Source organism: Chiloscyllium punctatum, chromosome 10, assembly GCF_047496795.1.
Source record: "Chiloscyllium punctatum isolate Juve2018m chromosome 10, sChiPun1.3, whole genome shotgun sequence".
NCBI classification, from domain to species: domain Eukaryota; kingdom Metazoa; phylum Chordata; class Chondrichthyes; order Orectolobiformes; family Hemiscylliidae; genus Chiloscyllium; species Chiloscyllium punctatum.
In genome coordinates, this window is record NC_092748.1 from 122,786,088 (window position 1) to 122,809,305 (window position 23,218).

The following is a 23,218-nucleotide window of genomic DNA, read 5'->3' on the forward strand; positions in this document are numbered from 1 at the left end:
TGTTGTCAGGGTTGGAGGATCTCAGCTATAGGGAGAGGCTGAACAGGCTGGGGCTGTTTTCTCTGGAGCGTCGGAGACTGAGGGGTGACCTTATAGAGGTTTACAAAATTATGAGGGGCATGGATAGGATAAATAGGCAAAGTCTTTTCCCTGGGATCGGGGAGTCCAGAACTAGAGGGCATAGGTTTAGGGTGAGAGGGGAAAGATATAAAAGAGACCTAAGGGGCAACTGTTTCATGCAGAGGGTGGTACATGTATGGAATGAGCTGCCAGAGGAAGAAGTGGAGGCTGGTACAATTGCAACATTTAAGAAGCATTTGGATGGGTATATGAATAGGAAGGGTTTGGAGGGATATGGGCCGGGTGCTGGCAGGTGGGACTAGATTGGGTTGGGATATCTGGTTTGCAGATATCTGGTCGGCATGGACAGGTTGGACTGAAGGGTAGTATCTCCCACCCATCCTCCTCCTCTAACGTTAAAAAAAACGTTGTGGGAGCCAGATTGACAAGGTAAGGTAACTAGTTTATTTCCTAATTATTTTTAGTAGTCACTTTGGGAGTTAGAATGGTGGGAATGGAGTTTAGGGCAGTGGAATGTTCCTCCTGCAGAATGTGGGAAGTAAGGGTCACCACTAGTGTCCCTGCTGACTACATCTGTGGAAAGTGCACCCAACATCTGCACCTCGAAAACTGCGTTAGCGAACTGGAGCTGGAGTTGGATGAACTTCGGATTATTTGGGAGGCAGAGGGGGTTATTGACAGGACTTACGAGAGGTAGTCACTCCCCAGATAAAAGAAAAAGACAGATGGGTGACAGTTAGGGGACAGAAAGGGAACCGGCAGGCAGTGCAGGGATTCCCTGTGGCCATTCCCCTCAACAATAAGTATACCGTTTTGGATAGTGTTGGGGGGGGGAGACTCACCAGGGGAAAGCAGTGGGGCACCTACTGCTCAAAAGGGAAGGGGGTTAGAAGAGCAGAGCAGTAGTCATTGGGGACTCGATAGTTAGGGGGACAGATAGGAGGTTCTGTGGGGACGAGAGAGACTCACGGTTGGTGTGTTGTCTCCTGGTGTGGTGCCAGGGTCCGTGATGTCTCTGATCGTGTTTTTGGGGTCCTTCAGGGGAGGGAGAGCAGCCCCAAGTCGTGATCCACATTGGCACCAACGACATAGGTCGGAAGAGAGATGGGGACTTGAGGCAGAAATTCAGGGCACTAGGATGGAAGCTTAGAGCTAGGACAAACAGAGTTGTTTTCTCTGGTTTGCTGCCCGTGCCAGGTGCTAGTGAGGTGAGGAATAGGGAGAGAAAGAAGTTGAAAACATGGCTACAGGGATGGTGCAGGAGGGAGGGTTGCGGGGTTTGGGATAATTGGAGCTCTCTCTGGGGTAGGTGGGACCTCTACAAGCAGGATGGTCTTCATCTAAACCAGAGGGGTACCAATATCCTGGGTGGGAAATTCACTAAAGCTATTAAGGTGGATTTAAACTAATACAGCAGGGGGATGGGAACCGAAATTGTAGGACAGGTACAGAAGAGGATGAGAGCAGGAAGTTCCCAAATCAAGTATCTGACACTGGCAAGTGAGAACCTGGTTTGAAGTGTGTGTACTTCAAGCATCCGAAATAAAGTGGGTGAACTGGCAGCGTGGGTTGGTACCTGGGACTTCGATGTTGTGGCCATTACGAAGACATGGATAGAGCAGGGACAGGAATGGCTGTTGCAGGTTCCGGGATTCAGGTGTTTCAGTAAGAACAGAGAAGATGATAAAAGAGGGGGAGGTGTGGCATTGTTGATCAGGGACAATATTACAGTTGTAGAAAGGATGTTTGGGGACTCATTAACTGAGGTAGTATGGGCTGAGGTTAGAAACAGGAAAGAAGTCACCATGCTGGGAGTTTTCTATAGGCCTCCGAATAGTCCCAGAGATGTAGAGGAATGGATAGCAAAGATGATTCTCAATAGGAGTGAGGGAGGCAAGGTAGTTGTCATGGGGGACTTCAACTATCCAAATGTTGACTGGGATCACTACAGTACGAGTACTATAGATGGGTCAGTTTTTGTCCAATGTGTGCAGGAGGGCTTCCTGACACTGTATGTAGACAGGCCAACAAGGGGCAAAGCCACTTTAGATTTAGTACTGGGTAACGAGCCTGGCCAGGTGTTAGATTTGGAAGTAGGTGAGCACTTTGGAGATAGCAATCACAATTCTGTCAGGTTACTTTAGTGATGGAAAGGGATAGGTGTACTCCACCGAGCAAGAGATACAGCTGGTGGAGGGGAAATTACAATGCAATTAGGAAAGATTTAGGAAGCGTAGAATGGGGAAGGAAACTGCAGGGAATGAGCACATTAAAGATGTGGAGCTTATTCAAGGAAAAGCTCCTGTGTGTCCTAGATAAGTATGTACCTGTCAGGCAGGGAGGAAGACATACTACACGTGAGCCATGGTTTACTAAGGAAGTGGAATCCCTGGTCGAGAAGAAGGCTTATGTTAGGACAAAATGTGAAAACTCAGTTAGGGCGCTTGAGGGTTACAAGGTAGCCAGGAAAGACCTGGGAGTGCAGGAGAGAGTGAAAAAACGATAAGAGTAGTGGTATTTCACCGGCGGCCGAAGCCTCCCACTTATTCTACACCTCTCATGTCTCTTCACAGTGCCAGACTAGAGTCAAGCTCAACAATTTCTTTACTCAGAGAGTAGTAAGGGTATGGAATGCTTTGCCTGCAATGGTAGTAGATTCGCCAAGTTTAAGTGCATTTAAGTCGTCATTGGACAGGCATATGGACGTACATGGAACAGTGTAGGTGGGATGAGCTTCAGATTAGTATATGTCGGTGCAACATCGAGGGCCGAAGGGCCTGTACTGTGCTGTAATGTTCTATGTCTGTTTCCATGCTATACATCTCTATGACTCTATCTAGATTTTTCCAAAATCTGCCGTCCTATCAGTTCTTCAATCTCTCTACTGTAGAAAACCCCCACTGAGGTAGCTGCTCCCTTGCTGTTGCTTACTTCCACCCAAACAGACTCGGTAGACAAACCTTCCTCAACAACCTTCATTTCTGTAGCTGTGATACATTCTCTGGTCAGCAATGCTATACCCCCTCCTCTTTATCCACCTCATCTGTTCTTTTTAAATGTTCGAAACCCTGGAACATCAAGCAACCATTCCTGCCCCTGTGAAACCCACATCTCTGTTATGGCCACAACATCATAGCCCCAAGTACTGATCCATGCTCTTAAGTTCATCACTCTTAGTTCAGACATTCATTGTGTTAAAGCAGACACACTTTAACCGAACCCCTTGTTTCATAACATAAGAAATCTTCCCAATAGATTCACTACATCCTGTCACTGCCCCATATGCAACTGTACCCCTCTCAGATATGTAGCTCTGATTCCCACCCCCTTGCCAAACTAGTTTAAACCTTCCTGAACCACACGACCAAATTTCCCACCCAGCATATTTGTGCCCCTCCAGTTCAGGTGCAACCCGTCCTTCAAGTACAGGTCCCATCTTCCCCAGGAGGTATCCCAATGGTCTAGGTATCTGAAGCCCTCCCTCCTGCACCAGCCTCGCAGTCACGTGTTAAGCTGCATTTGCTGCCTGTTCCTCACCTCATTATCTCGTGGCACCGGTAGCAAACCTGAGATCACTACTCTGCTTGTCCTGCTCTTCAACTTCCAACCAAACTGTCTGTATTCACTTTTCAGATCCTCAATCCCTTTCCTGGCTATATCATTGGTGCCAATATGTACCACGATTTCTGGCTGCTCCCCCTCCTCCTTCAAAATCTTGTAAACCCAATCGGCAACATCCCGGACCCTGGCACCAGTGAGGCAACGTACCTTCTGGGAGTACTGCTCCTGACCACAAAATCTTCTGTCAATCCGTCTAACTATTGAGTCCCCTACCACTAGCGCTTTTCTATTCTCCCTCCTCCTCTTCGGAGCCTCAGTGCCAGAGACCTGACAACTATGGCTTCCCCCGATAGGCCGTCCCCACCAGCAGTATCCAAAACGGTATACTTATTGCTGAGGGGAACAGCCACAGGGGATCCCTGCCCTTTCTGTTAGCTCCCTTTCCTCCCCCTGACTGTAACCCAGCTGTCCTTATCCGGTGTCTGGGGAGTGACCACCTCCCTGTACACCCTCGCAATTTCTCCCACAGCCTCCGGATGATCCATAGTTCATCCAGCTCCAATTCCAGTTCCCTAACTCAGTTTTCAAGGAGCTGGGAGTTGGGTGCACTTCCTGCAGATGTGGTCAGCAGAGACATGTGCACTGTCTCTCACTTGCCACCTTCTGCAGGAGGAACATGCAACTGCCCTATCAATCAGTCATACCCTGCTAATCTGAAAGCCCACACAGGACTAAACAAAGGAAGAGAAGAAAAGAAAAAAAAAAGAGAAAACCTGAAAACCTACTGAGTTTACAGATTCTTACTAAGGTTAGAGGAAGTGGGTGGGAGGGAGGCCCTACGGTGTAGGGTCTCAGGTTTAGATCTCATCCACTTAGAAATTTCCCGGCAGCCCTTGTTTCTCTCTGCCCTCTCACCTCACCTCAGTAATTGTTCTGAGGACCCAGATTCAAATCCTGCCATGACAGATAAAGAAATTTTAATTCATTAAACATCTGGAATTAAGAAACTACAGATGACCATGAAACCATTGTTGGTTATCAGAAAAACCCATCTGGTTCACTAATCTCCTTCAGGGAAGGAACTCTGCCCACCTCACCTGGTTTGGCCTACATGTGACGCCAGATGTGGTTGTTTCTCAACCGAAGTGTGGAATGGCCGAGGAAGCTGCTCAGTTGTACCAATCACTATGAGGTCCCAGCACCGATCTGTGTAGTACATTGTTCAACAAAGGCTTCCAAATACCAAAAAAAACCCCTCCACCATCACCCTTTGCCTCTTATTTGTAAGTCAACTTTAGATCCAATTTGCCAACTTACCTTGGATCGCATGGGTTCTTACCATGTGGGACCTTGGCAAAGACCTTACTGAAGTTCATGTGAACCACAACTGCACTACCCATGTCAATATATTCAGTCACCTGTTCAAAACACTCAATTAAATTTGCCAGACAGGATCTCCCTAGAACAAATCCATGTTGATTATCTCTTATCAATCCCTACCTTTCCAAGTATTGATTAATTTTCTACCTGAGAATTTCTTTTCCAACAAAACAGATGTCAGACTATCTGAACTGTAATTAACTTGCCTATCACTGCTGCCCTTCTTGGGCAAACAAACCACATTACCTATCATCCAGTCATTTGGCACTTTACCTGTGGCCAAAGTATTAAATATCTCCACCAGAGCCACAGCAATCTCTTCCCTTGCCTCCCATTGCAGCCTGGGATACATTTTATCAGGCCCTGGGGAAATTATAAACCGATACGCCTGTTAAAACATCTAAAACCACTTCTGCCCAGCTACATCTTCTTTGTGAATACAGATGAGAAATAGTCATTTGACCTCACCAACATCACTGGCTCCACGCACAGGTCACCCCTTTGGTCCATAACAGGCCCCATTCTTACCCTGGCAATCCTCTTACTCTTGGATGTTGGGAGGATGTTTCCATTGGGAGGAGAGACTAGGACTCAAGAGCACAGCCTTAGTGTAAAAGGAAGACCTTTTAGATTGGAGATATGGAGAAACGTCTTCAGCCAGAGAGTAGTGAATCTATGGAATTCACTGCGAAAGGAGGCTGTGAAGGCCAGGTCATTGAGTATATTTAAGACAGAGATAGATAGGTTCTTGAATATCAAGGGGATCAAGGGTTATGGGGAGAAAGCAGGAGAATGGGGTTGAGAAACTTATCAGCCATGATTGAATGGCAGAGCAGACTCAATGGGCTGAATGGCCTAATTTCTGCTCGTATGTCTTATGGTCTTAAGTCTAATTGGGCCTTGCTCCTGACTTTACATCTATTTTGTGCCCCATATCTCTGCTAAATCAGTTTAAAACCTCCCCAACTGCACAAACAAACTTCCCAGCAAAGATATTAGACCCATTCCAGTTCAGGAGCAATCTGTCCAGTTTGTACAGATCCCACTTATCCCAGAAACTGTCCCAATGATCCAAAAATCTAAAGGCCTCCCTCCTGCATCATCCTTTAACCAAGCATTCACCTGACTACCATCTTCCCGAGCAATTAGGGACAGGCAATAAATGAGGTCTCGTATAATGATGGAGGAGGAGAATGCAGAGTTCAGGCTCTGGAGCCCAGGATTCCTCTGCTCCTATTTCCATCTGCATTTCTTTTCCGTCATTTTCTTTTTGTGTCTTTTGCTGGCAGAGGGCATGGGTGGGTCCAACATGGAACCGGGCATCGGCGGCTGATATGTCAGCGGGGGTGATGTCGGTGAGGTGGGTGAAAAGATGGTCCTGAATAAGTCCCGACTTTGATGTTTTCGGTCGAAAGCAGACGGTGGCAATGCAGTAGTAGGAGCAGCATTGATTGCGGTGAACAGATGGTGCCTGTGGAATGGTGACTCTGACATTGCCTGCACTGCCACCTGCGTGGGACCCACCAATGTTGATAAGCCAGCTCAGGGACCATAATGGAGATGGTGGGATGAAGGTGAACTCTTTTTCAGCAATTTTTAAAATTTAAAAAATTCTTCAGTTACTCAAAATGGAGCCGAACCGTGGCAACATTTGAAGCTTTTCACAATACTTTACTGTATTATTGACTGTAAAATACATGACAATAAATCATTCATTCAAATGCTAGCTAGCTAACAAAGCCTACGTCCCACAAGTGAATAAAAATAAGTTAATGTTTTGAGTCCAACATGACTCTCTAGAAGTTGCTATCCTTACCTGGTAAACCCTATATATGATCTCCAAATTCATAGGGTTACTGATATCAACTTTGTTGAAAATAATTCTTAGGTATTAAAGGTATTAAGGGGTGTGGAGGGAAACAGTGAATATGACATTGTCCCAGTGGATTAGCCATGATTATATAGTATGTCAGATCAGGCTAGAAGGACTCACTCCTTCAGTGTTGCTGGCCAAATCTTGGAACTTCCTCTGTAGCAGCATTGTGGATCTACCTACAGCACATGGATTACAGTGGCTCAAGAAAATAGCTCACCACTACCTTCTCAAGGGCAATTTGGAATAAATGTTGGCCCAGCCAGCACCACTGTCCCACGGGTGAATTAAAGGAAAATCTGAGCTGCATTTCATTTCTCTCCAGGGTCAATGCGTTACGAACTGATGTGATCCAAGGGTAAATTTTATAAAAATGATTACAGAGGAACCTCTATTATTTGAACAAAACGGGCAGGCACTATTTTGTTCGGATGATTGATTATTCGGTTAATTGATTCAATGCCTTTCCTCTGGGGTTCGAAGTTTTCGGTTAAGTCCGCTCCCTGTTCAGGAGACAAGGCAGCAGCACACCACACCACACCACACGCGAGCCCCCACCCACCCCTAAACCTCGTCCAACACCAGCCCCTTCCCCCCCACCCCCCTACCCCCGCACCCAAACCCATCCAACACCACTCCCCCACCCCATCCAACACTGCGACCCCCTCCCTCCCACCCCTCCACGCCATCCCACATCCCCCTCCCTCCCACCCCTCCACGCCATCCAACACCCTCCCTTTCCCCACCCCTCCACGCCATCCCACACCCCCCTCCCCCCACCCCTCCACGCCATCCCACACCCCCCTCCCTCCCACCCCTCCACGCCATCCAACACCCTCCCTTTCCCCACCCCTCCACGCCATCCAACACCCTCCCTTTCCCCCACCCCTATCCAACACTCCCCCCCCCCCCCTCCCCCAACCCCTTCCAACACCGCACCCCCCCCCACCCCTCAACCCCCTCCAACACCGCACCCCCTCACCCCTGGCCAACAATGTCCCCCTTCCCCTCACTCCTGCCCGTCCCCCAACCCTGTCCAACACGTCCCCAGCCCGTACCCCCCGTCCCCTCCGGGGCAACCTAGACCGCTGCAGCCTTTTGAGGGGTGAGTCTCCAAATAGCACGTGCGCACACACATTTTACTGCAAGGTTTTGACAGGTCCCACCTCTGCCCTATACAGGGCAATGTTGGGGAAAGGGGCGGGGAGAGGGGGGGAGGTTTAGGGTACACACCTGTGTAGAACTCCAGGGAAAGTGTGTGGGAATAGAGAGGGGGCGGGACCTCAGTCATTTGAAGGTGGTGCCTGGGCTCCCATCAGTGCAGGACTGTTCTTGGCCGAGTTCACTTTTAATCAATGTAAACAAAAGATGTGATCAGTGTTGAAAACACGGCTTTGATGTAATGTTTCCATCGGGACCTCGAGATCTCCTTCAGATAATCTGATATTCAGATAATTGATATTTGGATAATCGAGGTTCCTCTGTACATAGATTCATCTAAATATGAATTTTTTTGGAGGAAAAGGCACAGGGTTCAATAATGTTGGATCTACAAGGAGCAAGGAGCTTCAATGGAGTCATACAGCTTGGAAACCTTTGCGGAGGAGGTCAAGAAGCCCAGACTATGGGTGGAGTAAGATAATTGTATTTTTGAACTCAGAGAATTGGAGACCTCTGAGTCTCCAATGTGACAGTCCAATGTGACTTTATAATTCTTCTCAGCAAAGTGCATGAGCTAAATGATTAGTTGGTATCTACCACCTCACCTCCAGAAAAGGGAACATAACCAGTCCAGGGAGACATCCCAGCGTCAACAGGCGACCGACTGTGTGGAGTTTGCACATTCTCCCCGTGTCTGCGTGGGTTTCCTCCGGGTGCTCCGGTTTCCTCCCACAGTCCAAAGATGTGCAGGTCAGGTGAATTGGCCATGCTAAATTGCCCGTAGTGTTAGGTAAGGGGTCGATGTAGATGTAGGGGTATGGATGGGTACGCTTCGGCGGGGCGGTGTGGACTTGTTGGGCCGAAGGGCCTGTTTCCACACTGTAAGTAATCTAAATCTAAATTTTGGATTTAGAGCATCATTTTGGACAATCTGTGACATTTCTTTCTTCAAGAGTTTGTGTGTGTTCATGTTTCTTTTGTTATCAAGGAATTTTAAGTAGGCAAACTTTGTCAATAATTGTTGCATGTTTATTTGAGAGGGTCTGTAAACCAGTTATTTGTTGCTGCCTAAAGAAACCTAGCTGATTTGTTCATACATTGAACCAGACACACACTAACATTGGTGAAATAGGCAATTCTATAATCTGTTCAATTTGAATTTTGTTGTGATCAATGAAGGACTGGGACTGAAAAAAAAACATAGTACACACCTCCAACCTAAGACATAACAACCTACACCATTTCAACACAACGCCACAGCCCCAAATCCCCATTAATGTACAACCACACCCCCTAGGTTGTTTCTAGATGATTTAGCACTTGATGCAGGTATAAAAACTATACATGTTCTTCACCAAATTTCTCCAGACTGAGTCTTAGTTGCACTCCTTTGTAAAACATTGTTTTGGTTTATGACCATTTTTACTATACATTATTTACAAAATGTACTCATTTACACAAATGTGTGTATTTTTTGGTTGAATTTCTTATTTCAAATAGAATCGCATTATTTTGTAAAATACTCCTCAATCCGTCTCTTTTTAGGGGTACTCTCTGTATTATTAGATTGTTGTGAAATTCCAGTGTCAGTGCAGAAGCTGCTTCCAGGATCGATGCCAGTGTCCCGGTGAGAATTAAGACAGACATCAGCAGCTTCAAGCAGAAGAGCTTCATCATCTATGTCTTCAGAATCAAATGCTGTTTGGAGAAAATCAACCATTTTCATCTGCCTCGGACCCTACAGACAAATATAAACCAACTCAGATTCATCAAATAATCACAATGGAAGTGACCAAAAGTCAAAGAGTCCAAATCCAAGTCAAAAAGCCTACATCTAAAGACCAAACACGAAGCCTCCATCTACTCTCAAGATCCTGAAAGTCCCCTGTCCTTGAAAATATTTCCCACACAAATCCAGGGCACACAAGCAGCTCAAAACTCTGGACTGTGTGGCATAGAAACACACAAACACGGAACAAGAACTATGCCATAAAATTATAGTCATACAGCAGAGGTTGTGAGGTTTCCTGCCTCAGCTACCCTCCCAGGGCAATCCACGTTCCCACCACTCGGTTTGAAAAAGGCTTTTAAAAAGCAGAGAACAAGGTAGGACTGATAAATTAAACTGCATTTATTTCAATGCAAGAAGCCTAAAGGGAAGGCAGATGAACTCAGGGTGTGGTTAGGAACATGGAACTGGGATATCATAACAATTACAGAGACATGGTTCAGGAATAGACAGGACTGGCAGCTTTACGTTCCAGGGTGTAGATGCTAAAGGAAGGATAGAAAGAGGGGAAAGTAAGGATAAGGTGTAGTATTTTTTATTAAGGATAATATTACTGCAGTACTTAGGAAGGATATTCCTGGGAATGCATGCAGGAAAGGTAATTGGGATTGAATGACAGACCGTACAAAAGTCAGCAGGAAATTGAGAAACAAATTTGTAAGGAGATCTCAGTTGTGGATTTTAACTTTCCAATTAGACTGGGACTGCCATAGTGTTATTGGCTTGGATGGAGAGGAATGTGTTGTGTACAAGAAAATATCCTGATTCAGTATGTGGATGTACCTATTGGAGAAGGTGCAAAGTTTAACCTACTGTTGGGAAACCAGGCAGGGTAGGTGACTGAGATATCACTTTGAGGCTACTGACCATAATTCTATTAGTTTTAAAATAATGGTGGAAAAGAATAGACTGGATCTAAAAGTTAAAGTTCTAAAGGCCAATTTTGATGTATTAAGCAAGAACTTTCAAAAGTTAATGTGGAGCAGATGTTCGCAGATAAAAGGATGGCTAGAAGATGGGAACCTTCAAACATGAGATAATGAGAGTACGGAAACAGTATGTTCCTGTTAGGGTGAAGGGCAAGGCTGGATGACTAGAGAAACTGAAGTTTTACTAAAGAATAAGGAGGAAGCAAATATCAGGCATTGACAGTAGAGATCGAGTGAATCCCTGGAAAAAATATAAAGGCATGAGGAGTATACTTAAAAGGGAAATCGGGAGGGCAAAAAGGGGACAAGAGATAGCTTTGGCATACAGGGTTAAAGAGAATCCAAAAGGATTCCATAAAACATTAAGGACAAAAGGGTAACTACGGAGAGAGTAGGGCCCCCCTTAAAGATCAGCAAAGCTGCCTGTGTGTGGAACCACAGGAGATTCAGGTGATACTAAATGAGTATTTTGCATCAGTGTTTAATGTGTAGAAGATTAAAGAAGATAGAGAATGTGGAGAAATGAATAGCTTGAAAAATGACCATATTACAGACGATGGGGTGCTGGAATCTTAAAACACAAAGATGGATAAATCTTTGCATCAATGTTCACTGAGGAGAGGAACATGATGAATGCTGAGATTAGAGATAGAAGTTTATTAGTTTGGATCACGTTGACATAAATAGGGAAGATGTGTTGGGTAGGCTAGAGGCTATTAAAGTGTACAAATCTCCAGGACCGGAGGGGATCTATCCCAGGTTGCTGAGGGAGGCGAGAGAGGAAATAGCTTGGGCCCTGACAGATATCTTTGTAGCATCCTTAAACACAGGTGAGGTGCTGGAGGACTGGAAGGTTGCTCATGTTGTCCCCTGTACAAGAAGGGTAGTAGGGATATTCCGGGTAACTACAGACCAGTGAGCCTGACGTCAGTGGTGGGAAAGTTGCTGGAGAAGGTACTGAGGGATAAGATCTATTTATATTTAGAAAAGAATGGGCTTATCAGTGATAGGCATCATGGTTTTGTCCAGGGGATATCATGGCTGACCAACTTAATTGAGTTCGTTGAGGAAGTGACCAAGTTGATAGATGAAGATAGGGCTGCGGATGTCATATACATGGACTTTAGTAAGGTGTTGATTAAGGTCCCCCCATGGTAAACTGATAGAGAAAGTGAAGTCACATGGTCTGCAGGTGGTTCTAGCTAGGTGAATAAAGAACTGGTTGAGCAGCAGGAAACAGAGTAGTAGTTGAAGGGAGTTTCTCGAAATGGAGAAAGGTGTTCCACAGGGGTCAGTGTTGGGGCCACTGTTGTTTGTGATATACATAAATGATCTGGAAGAGGGCATTGTTGATATGATCAACAAGTTTTCAGATGACAAGATGATTGGAGTAGCAGAAAGCATAAGGGACTGTCAAAGAATACAGGAGAATATAGACTGGAGAGTTGGGCAGAAAAGTGGAAGATGGGAGTTCAATCCAGACAAATGTGAAGTGATACATTTTGGGAACTCTAATTCTAGAGCAAATTATACTGTAAAAGGAAGAGCCTTGGGAAAAGTTGATGAGCAGAGAGATCTGGGAGTGCAGGTCCATTGTACCCTGAAGGTTGCTGCACAGGTGGATAGAGTGGTCAAGAAGGCATATGGTATGCTTGCCTTCTTTAGACGGGGTATTGAGTATAAGAGCTGGCAAGTCATGTTAAAATTGTACAAGACATTGGTTCGGCCGCATTTAGAATACGGTGTACAGTTCTGGGCGCCACATTACCAAAAGGATGTGGACGCTTTAGAGAGGGTGCAGAGAAGGTTTACGAGGATGTTGCCTGGTATGGAAGGCGCTAGCTATGAAGAGAGGTTGAGTAGGTTAGATTTGTTTTCAGTAGAATACAAGGAGATTGAGGGGGGACCTGATTGAAGTTTACAAACTCATGAAGGGTATAGACAGGATAGATAGAGATAAGCTCTTTCCCAGGGTGAAGAATTCAATAACGAGAGGTCATGCTTTCAAGGTGAGAAGTGCAAAGTTTAAGGGGGATACACATGGCAAGTACTTTACACAGAGTGTGGTGAGTGTCTGGAATGTGTTGCCAGCAGAGGTGGTAGAGGCAGGCACGGTAGATTCACTTAAGATGCGTCTGGACAGATGCATGAGTAGGTGGGAAGCAGAGGGATGCAGATGCTTAAGAATTGGGCGACAGGTTTAGACAGTACATTTGGATCGGCTCAGGTTTGGAATGTTGAAGGGCCTGTTCCTGGGCTGAAAATTTTCTTTGTTCTGTCTCCAAGACCTGATCAGGTGTACCATAGAACTCTGGGAAGCTAGTGATTGCTGGGCCCTTGCTGAAATATTTGTATCATCAATAGCTGCAGGTGAGCTGTCTGAAGACTAGAGGTTGGCTAATGTAGTGCCACTATTTAAGAAAGGTGGTAAGGAAAAGTCAGGGATCTATAGACCAGTGAGCCTGACATCAGTGATGGGCAAATTATTGGAGGGAATTCTGTTGGACAGGATTTACAGGTATTTGGAAAGGCAAGGACTGATTAGGGATAGTCAACATGGCTTTGTTTGTGGAAAATCATCTCGCACCAACTTGATTGAGTTTTTTTAAGGAGTAACGAAGAGGATCAATGAGGGCAGAGTGGTGGATGTGATCTATATGGACTTCAGTAAGACGTTTGAGAACAATCCTCAATGTAGACTGGTTAGCAAGGTTAGATTACATGGAATACGGGGGGACCTAGCCATTTGGATACAGAAGTAGCTCGAAGGTAGAAGACAGAGAGTGGTGGTTATTATGGACCAGGTCAGACCCCCTCAAAATATTTTAAGAAGATAGCTCAGACCCTAACTTTTTAATTTTTTTTGAGGAAGATGTGAAGTGGATATTCCAACAGTAATGCAGCCGGTTCAAACCACTCAGCTTTAAACAAAACAAAATTTATTTAACAACTACAGATGAAACACGAACAAAAGAAAACAATTTAGAATAACAATTTATTTGAAAACCCAACTGACCCTATTGCCACATAATGAAGATGTTCTAATTCTTGCAACATCCTATAAACACACCCCTTGGCAAAAAGTAAATACAAACACAGATTCTTACAAGTAGGAGAGATTTCAGAGAGAAAGTACAGGCAAGACTTCTGTTAAAACATGGAACCTCTTTTCACTGTGGCTGCTTCTCTGCTATCAGCAGTTTTCTTACTCTCTGCTAAAAATGAAACCAAAACTAGAGAAAAAAAACTGGAACTGGGTGAGCTGGCCACTCCCCTGCCATTGTTTAAAGAAGCCACTTCCAGACATATCAGCATCTCTGTATTTACAACCCCTCTAGAAAAAAATCCAAGAACATATTAACCTTGTTAAAGGGGCAGCATCCGTCACATAGTGGAAGGCTGCTTTTCAGACTGCAGGCCTGTGACCAGCGGTGTGCCACAACAATCGGTGCTGGGTCCACTGTTTTTTGTCGTTTATATATACGAATATTGGAGGAGATGGACCAAGGGGCAAAGAGTGGCAGATGGAGTTGAATTTAGATAAATGTGAGGTACTGCATTTTGGAAAGGCAAATCAGGGCAGGACTTACTCACTTACTGGTAAGTTCCTGGGGTGTGTTGCTGAACAAAGACCTTAGAGTGTAAGTTCATAATTCCTTGGAAGTGGACTTACAGGTAGACAGGATAGTGAAGGTGGTGTTTGGTACGAGTGCCTTTATTGGTCACTGCATTGTGTATAGGAGTTGGGAGGTCATGTTATGACTGCATAGCACATTGCTTAGGCCACTTTTGGAATACTGTATGCAATTCTGGTCTCCTGCTGTTGGAAAGATGTTGTGAAACTTGAAAGGGCTCAGAAAAGATGTATAAAAATGTTGCTGGGGTTGGAGGATTTGAGCTATGGGGAGAGGCTGAATAGGCTGGGGCGGTTTTCCCACCTCCTGACTTCCCAAAGCCTTTCTACTATCTAAGGCACGAGGCAGAAGTGTGATGAAACACTCTCCACTTGCTGGATGAGTGCAGCTCCAAAAACACTCAAGACGCTTGATATCACCCAGGGCAAAGCAGCCTGCTTTAATGGCACCACATCCACAAATGGAAGTCTGAACAGAGTATAGAATGTTCGGAGATGGGGTAATCTTAACGAAGCAATTTGGCGAACAATGAGAGGGCATGATGAGATACTGATGGGTAAAATGAGGGAAAAATCTCAAGTTATTCTCTAAGTACATTAAGGAAAATAGCAGGGCCCATCATGGACCAAGAGGGCATGGAAATAGACATGTTAAAGTACTTCACATCTGTCTTCACTCTGAATGAGGTGGTTATGTAGGTTCAGAATTTGGGAAGCGGGGCAATGAAGTCCTTGAGCAGAATGATATTATTTGGTGGGTTTGAAATAGGACAAATGAACATGTCTGAATGAGTTGTATCCCAAGTTGCTGTGGGAGTCAAGGGAGGAAATTACAGGAGTCTGACCCAAATTTTTAACTCCTTGCTAGCTAAACACATTCAAAAGTACATGGATGAAAGCTTAGAATGTTATAACATTCAAGGTTATAGGACCGAAGGGTCTGTTTCCATGCTATACATCTCTATGACTTGAAGTGCGAGAAAGTGGGATTAGTGCAGATGGCTGGCGTAGATTCAATGGGCCAGAGGGTCTTTTCAGTCCTGTATAGTTCTCCAATTCCCAGGACAGTACAGGGCTAGATACAGAGTAAAGATCACTCTACACTTTTAAACAAAAACTAAAGGTCCCTCCACACTGTCCCCACCAAACACTCCCAGTTCAGGTACAGAATGGGGCTATATGAAGAAAATACAGATGTTGTGGTTCTGTTCGCCGAGCTGGGAATTTGTCTTGCAAACGTTTCATCCCCTGTCTAGGTGACATCCTCAGTGCTTGGGAGCCTCCTGTGAAACGCTTCTGTGCTGTTTCCTCCGGCATTTATAGTGGCCTGTCTCTGCCGCTTCCGGTTGTCAGTTCCAGCTGTCCGCTGTAGTGGCCGGTATATTGGGTCCAGGTCGATGTGTTTGTTGATAGAGTCTGTGGATGAGTGCCGGAATTCTTGGACATCATCAGAAATACACACATAGACAAGGAAGAAACTATGGTCTCATTCGATGTAACGGCACTGTTCACCTCCATCGACAAAACACTAGCCAAAGAAACAATAGCCAACCTGCTGGACAGACATAACAGACAACAGGACGTTGAACCTATCAACAAAGACGGCATACTCCATCTACTGGATTTGTGCCTCACAACACACTTCACGTTCAATAACCAAATATACGAACAAATCAACGGAACACCCATGGGCTCACCGATCTCTGGACTCATAGCAGAAGCAGTAATGTAAAGGTTAGAACAAAAAGTCTTACCACAACTTCAACCCAAACTCTGGGTCAGATACGTGGATGACACCTTTGTAATAATTAAAAACACAGAAATAGAGAACACACACCAGATCATCAACGCCACACTCACAGGAATCCGATTCACTAGAGAGGAAGAAAAGGACAACCAACTCCCATTCCTAGACGTGATGGTACAGAGAACACCGAACAGAGAATTCACCACAAAGGTTTACAGGAAAGCCACACACACAGACCAAGTCCTAAACTATGAAAGCAACCACCCCAACACACACAAACAAAGTTGCATCAGGACACTATTCAAAAGGGCCACAACACACTGCAGCACACCAGAACTACAAAAAGAGGAAGAGGAACACCTATACAAAGTATTCGCCAAAAACAGATACCCTCGCAATTTCATCAACAGATGCCGAAGGGAGAGACAACGGAACGAGGACATGCCGCAACCCAAAGGACTAGCCACACTACCATACATCAGGAGCAGTTCTGAACTGACAGCTAGACTACTGCGACCACTAGGACTCATAACAGCACACAAACCAACAGCCACGCTCAGACAACAACTCACCAGAACAAAGGACCTGATACCCGACATGAGCAAAACTAATGTAGTGTACAAAATCCCATGCAAGGACTGCACAAAACACTACATCGGACAAACAGGAAGACAGTTAACGATCCGTATACACGAACACCAACTAGCCACGAAACAACACGACCAGCTATCCTTAGTAGCCACACACACAGACGACAAGCAACATGAATTCGACTGGGACAACACTACCATTATAGGGCAAGCCAAACAGAGAACAGCCAGGGAATTCCTAGAGGCATGGCACTCATCCACAGACTCTATCAACAAACACATCGACCTGGACCCAATATACCGGCCACTACAGCGGACAGCTGGAACTGACAACCGGAAGCGGCAGAGACAGGCCACTATAAATGCCGGAGGAAACAGCACAGAAGCGTTTCACAGGAGGCTCCCAAGCACTGAGGATGTCACCTAGACAGGGGATGAAACGTTTGCAAGACAAATTCCCAGCTCGGCGAACAGAACCACAACAACGAGCACCCGAGCTACAAATCTTCTCCCAAACTTAGGAAAATACAGAGTTGTGAAACTGGTTATTTACCTTTCGAAAATAATCCGTTGTTTCAGTCTCTGCAAAGTTGTTTTCTGACAGACCAGCCTGCCCAAGAACCTTGACCTTTTCTTGAATTATGGGCCTGGAAATACATTGGGAAGAGAGGTCAGTAAATTGCAGAGGAGCTGCATGGTACCTGACAGCAGATATTAGGTAACTCTCCTCAATTCCATTACCTTCAACTCACTTTTATCTATTACCCTGTCCTGCTGAAATCTGAGCTAAGTTCTTGGCATAGTGTCTTTTCCAAACTCTTTTACTGAAGCTTTGCTTCTGATCTTTGAAACCCTCTTACTGATGGAGACGGGAATCTCCCTACCCAACACACACCCCACCCCACCACCCGAACACCCGACCACAGCCCCACAGGTGCACCATGAGACATGGCCCTTCCCCGCCCTGGGACCCTGTGGGACCGGGCCTTTCCCACTTCGCCACCCTGGGGCCCCGTGAGACTGGGCCCTTCCCCACCCTGGGGCCCTGTGGGACTCTTTGGTGCTCTATGTGAGTGAACTGCCCCCAACCATGATGCCCTGTTTGGGATATATGATAAGTGTCTGCAATCTGCTGTACGTTTGAATATGGTACCATTTAGCCGACAGAGACCAATTTGGAACGAATCCACACAGACTAAGCAGCAGTCTGGGTAGAGAAAGCTGACAGGGGATTGAGATGTCAAAAACGTGAATCTGGACAGAGTGGATAGGGAGAAACTATTCCATTGATGGAAAGCTCAAGAACCAGAGGGCACAAATTTAAGGTAAATCAAATAACCTCCCCTCCCATCCCTAAACTTTCTTCTCAGCCCTCCCCCTCCCTTCCACTCCTCCCAGCCACCTACCGGATCCCTTCTTCCCATTGACCAACCGGATCGTATCCTCTACTAGTCTTCACCTCTCCCCATTTCACCACCCTGCGCCCACCACCTCTTTATCTGCAGTTCCCCCTACACCCACTCCCAGTCCTGAAGAAGGGTTACTCCTGAAACGTTGACTTCTCCACCTGCTGATGCTGCCTGCCTTGCTGTGTTCCCCCAGCCTCCTGCCTGTCCCTCCTGATGCTGACTGCCTTGCTGTGTTCCTCCAGCCTCCTGCCTGTCCCTCCTGATGCTGCCTGCCTTGCTGTGTTCCCCCAGCCTCCTGCCTGTCCCTCCTGATGCTGCCTGCCTTGCTGTGTTCTCCCAGCCTCCTGCCTGTCCCCTGATGCTGCCTGCCTTGCTGTGTTCTCCCAGCCTCCTGCCTGTCCCTCCTGATGCTGCCTGCCTTGCTGTGTTCTCCCAGCCTCCTGCCTGTCCCCTGATGCTGCCTGCCTTGCTGTGTTCCCCCAGACTCCTGCCTGTCCCTCCTGATGCTGCCTGCCTTGCTGTGTTCTCCCAGCCTCCTGCCTGTCTACCTTGGATTCCAGCATCTGCAGTTTGTTTGCCTCAAAAGAAGCAATGGCAATGTGAGGAAAAACATTTTTCATAAGGTGAGTGGTTACAGTATGGAAAGCACTTGAAATCATAGAATTTTATAGAATAGATGGAGGCCATTGACCCATTGTATCTGTACTTTCTCCTGAAAGAGCTACCCTGCCAGCTCACTTCCTGCCAGTGTGATGGAGGCAGGTTTAATTAAGGCATTAAAGAAGGAACTGGATCATTACTTGAAGATGACTGGGCAATGGAAGCAACACGGTAAGTGGTAGTAAGTTAGCGGCTGTTTTGGGGAGCTAGGATAGGAGTGATGGACAGATGGCCTCCTCCTGTGCTGTAACCAATTTTTCATTCCCGCTCAATGTGGAACTGAAACCTGAGGGTTCATGCTGGATTCATGAATGTACAGGTGACTTTCTGGAGTTCAGTTTCCTAAAGACAGCCAGGGAAAGGAGGCAAATGAAGGCAAGATGGACAAAGCCAACTCACACCAAACAGAATCATAAAGTAATCGAGCATGGAAACAGACTCTTTGGTCCAACTTGTCCACACTGACCAGATATTCCAATCTGACCTAGTCCCATTTGCCAGCATTTAGCCCATATCTCTCTAAACCTTTCCTATTCATATACCCATCCAGATGCCTTTGCAATGATGAGATGTGGAGGTGCCGGTGTTGAACTGGAGTGGACAAGGTCAGAGGTCACATGATGCTAGGTTATAGCATAGTATGCTATTCTTATCAGGGCGTCTTTCAGCATCTTTAAGTGCCCATCGCGTTCTCCTTGTCGGAGTAGATCCTGCGTATATGCAGGGCTTGTCCCTAGGGGATGGCTTCTTTACTATGTTTTGAGTGGAAACTAGAGAAGTGCAGTGTTGTGAGGTAATCTGTGAGCTTGCGGTAGAGTGAGGTATTGAGGTGTCCATCCTTGATGGAGATGAGCGTGTCCAAGAATAAGGAGAAAGTGAGGACTGCAGATGCTGGAGATCAGAGCTGAAAAATGTGTTGCTGGAAAAGCGCAGGTGGTCAGGCAGCATCAAAGGAGCAGGAGAATCGACGTTCGGGCATATGCCCTTCTTCAGGAATGAGGAGGATGTGCCAAGCAGGCTAAGATAAAAGGTAGGGAGGAGGGACTTGGGGGAGGGGCGTTGGGAATGCGATAGGTGGAAGGAGGTTAAGGTGAGGGTGATAGACCGGAGAGGGGGTGGGGGCGGAGAGGTTGGGAAGAAGATTGCAGGTCAAGAAGGCGGTGCTGAGTCCGAGGGTTGGGACTGAGATAAGGTGGGGAGAGGGGAAATGAGAAAGTTGGAGAAATCTGCATTCATCCCTTGTGGTTGGAGGGTTCCTAGGCGGAAGATGAGGCGCTCTTCCTCCAGGCGTCCTGTTGCCATGGTCTGGCGATGGAGGTGGCCAAGGACCTGCATGTCATTGGCGGAGCAGGAGGGGGAGTTAAAGTGTTCAGCCACGGGGCGGTTGGGTTGGTTTGTGCGGGTGTCCCAAAGGTGTTCTCTGAAACGTTCCGCAAGTAGGCGGCCTGTCTCCCCAATGTAGAGGAGGCCACATCGGGTGCAACGGATGCAGTAAATGATGTGTGTGGAGGTGCAGGTGTCCAAGAATAAGGCTGATTCTGAAGAGTAGTCCATGGCAAATCTGATGGTGGGATGAAATTTGTTGATATCGTTGTGTAGTCGCTGAAGTAATTCCTCGCCATGAGTCCAAAAACAGGATATGATACTCAATTCATCGATTACCAGTTCCGACATGCCACAGCAAGAATCCTCAACACCTCCTCAGAAAACTTACATAGGATAATCACCGATAGAGTACCCTTTGTTATCCAGTACTTCCCTGGAGCGGAGAAATGACACCATGTTCTTTGTAGCCTTCAACATGTCCTCGATGACAACGAACATCTCGCCAAGGTCATCCCTACACCTCCACACAACCGACAAACCTTCAACAAACCATTGTTTGCAGCAAACCACTCAGCCTTTAGGACAACAACCTCACACTACCCTTCCATGGCTATCTTTGTAAGACAGTCCAGATCACTGACATGGATACTATCATCATACATGGGAACACCACCCACCTCATACACAGCAGATACTCATTTGACTTGGCCAAGGTGATCTCTCTCACACGTTGCAGGTAAGGATGCCCCAAAGCATGGTATATTGGTGAAACCTGCAGACGCTATAACAACGGATGAATGGACACTGTGCAACAATTGCCAGACAGGGATGTTCCCTCCCAGTTGGGGAACAATTCAGCGATCAAGGACGTTCAGCTGCTGGTCTTTGGGTAAGCATGCTCCGAGGTGGCCTTCGAGACACATAATGCAGAAACTGATAGCGGAGTTCTGTACCCATGAAGATGACTTCAACTGTAATCTTGGGTTCATGTTGCGCTACGTGAAAATCTGTAAAATGTCTATAAAATCTTTTTTACTATTCTGTTTTGATACCATCACCTTGATAACTTGTCATAATCTCTCTACCTTAATTCACGTGTATAGTTTTGGATTACTTGTTACTTTGGTTAGACCCTCGGCATGGAACTCTGATGCCTATCATATTGTTCCAGCTGAAAAATTGCAGACGCTGTAAATAAGAAACAAAAGCAGAAGTTGCTGGAAAAGCTCAGCTGGTCTCGTAGCATCTGTGAAGAGAAATCAGAGTTAACATTTTGGGTCCGGTTAACTTTCTTGATTGGTTATTCCAGCCATTTGGTTCGTCTCCAACACCATCTTATTTTTAACGTTGTGCAATTACCTCACTGTCTCAATTAAACAGATCATAGGCTATCCCTTCACTTGCTATTCAGTTGTTGACATTTTACTCACACCGTCTGACACTTTTGATCACTTTCAAAGATTTGTTAATCAGCCTATTGACACTCTATTTACACTAATGATACTATTTTTTGATCTCTCTGCCTATAAATTATGTGCTTGTGTGCTTCCCTTCATTTCACCTGATGAAGGAGCAGCGCTTCAAAAGCTTGTGATTTCAAATAAACCTGTTGGACTATAACCTGATGTTGTGAGACTTCTGACTTTTCAAATGTTGTATCTACCTCTACCACTTCCTTTGGTAGCTCATTTCATTCTTTGCATGAAAAAGTTACCTCTTGGGTTCTTTTTAAATCTTTACTCCCTCACATTAAAACTATGTCCTCTAGTTTTGAACTGCCCCCACCCTAGGAAAAAGACCTTGGATTCAGAACTAAGTGTGTTGATGCAGCTGGGAAATCTGTCTTTGTCTCTGTCATATAGTATGCAGTCAACTTTCCTCACCAGAGATAATCATCAGCAGTGCCTCGAGCAACCAAGTAATGAATATCTACACAGTTTGACTGCCCTATGCGATGAACTCTGTCTTCAGCTTGAAAGAGGATCTGCAGAGTCAAAATAAGAGAGGGCAACATATCAAAAAAGGAATGAAAGCAGTGGCCCTGAACATCATATCTAAAATCAAACAACTGCCCAGCTGGGAGATACCCAACCCCAGGTACTGAAACTAGACAATGTTCCAGTTATACAACCCATTCAATAGAATGTTTCTCATCAAACTTAGTACCATTTCCTTCAGAGGTCAGTTTTGAAACGTTATGTCTTTAACTCCCACTCCAGAGACTTGTGCAGCACACCATAAGTAAAATAGGTCTTATATTAAACATTAAATATTGCTGGTTGTTTCCACCTTAGTGTAATTCATTGTTGGGGTGGCATGGTGGCTCAGTGGTTAGCACTACTGCCTCACAGTGTCAGGGACCTTGGTTCAATACCAGTCTCGGGTGACTATTGGTGTGGAGCTTGCATATTTTCCCCCATGTCTGCGCAGGTTTCCTCCCACAATCCGAAAGTGTGCAGGTTAGGTGAATTAGCCATGCTAAATTACCCATGGTGTTCAGGGATGTGTAGGTTAGGGGCATTAGTCTGGGTAAATATAGGATAATAGGATAGGGGAATGGGTCTGGGTGGGTTACGCTTCGGAGGGTTGGTGTGGACTTGTTGGGCCGAAGGACCTGTTTCCACACTGTAGAGATTCTATGATTCTCTATAAATATAATTAAATACTGTTTCCCAATATTATCCTCCACTGCAGCCAAAAGTAAACACTAACGAAAGACAAATGTATGAGGAAATTTATCATAGTAAACTAATGTTTAAAAAACAGATTTAAACTCTCCTTGTTAAACTGAACTCTCACTTACACCAGGGTTCCAGAAAAGTTCAGCAATGATGACCAGATCAGCAGAGGATAAAGTCAAGCCCATATTGGCAGCTGTGATTGACAGCACAGCTACACAGCGTTGCTCAGAAAACTGGAACTGGTCACACAGGGACTGGCGATCGGAGGAGGAAGTAGAGCCATCAATACGGATAAATTTAACTTTCTGCGAACAAAATTAATAATTAAGTTATTCACACTTGGTTTCACAGCACAAGGTCAATCCACACACTATCTGTAAAGTGTGGACCCCAAAAC

At 45.7% G+C, this 23,218-nt stretch overlaps 1 protein-coding gene across 3 annotated transcripts in view; it reads right to left on the reverse strand.

Annotated features, from left to right (window-relative positions):
- The window catches only part of smarcal1 (SWI/SNF related, matrix associated, actin dependent regulator of chromatin, subfamily a-like 1), a 164,880-nt gene that overhangs the window by 12,812 nt on the left and 128,850 nt on the right, over positions 1–23,218 (reverse strand). For 2 of the 3 annotated variants that reach the window (XM_072580073.1, XM_072580071.1), the window contains 4 exons: positions 22,944–23,126; positions 22,024–22,124; positions 17,299–17,392; positions 9,064–9,794 (listed from right to left, as the gene is read on the reverse strand). In XM_072580073.1, coding sequence (XP_072436174.1) covers positions 9,564–9,794; positions 17,299–17,392; positions 22,024–22,124; positions 22,944–23,126 — 609 coding nt within the window. In that variant the 3' untranslated portion in view covers positions 9,064–9,563. Of the gene's footprint in view, positions 1–9,063; positions 9,795–17,298; positions 17,393–22,023; positions 22,125–22,943; positions 23,127–23,218 lie in introns of those variants that run through there. The other variant, XM_072580072.1, reaches the window with a different exon arrangement.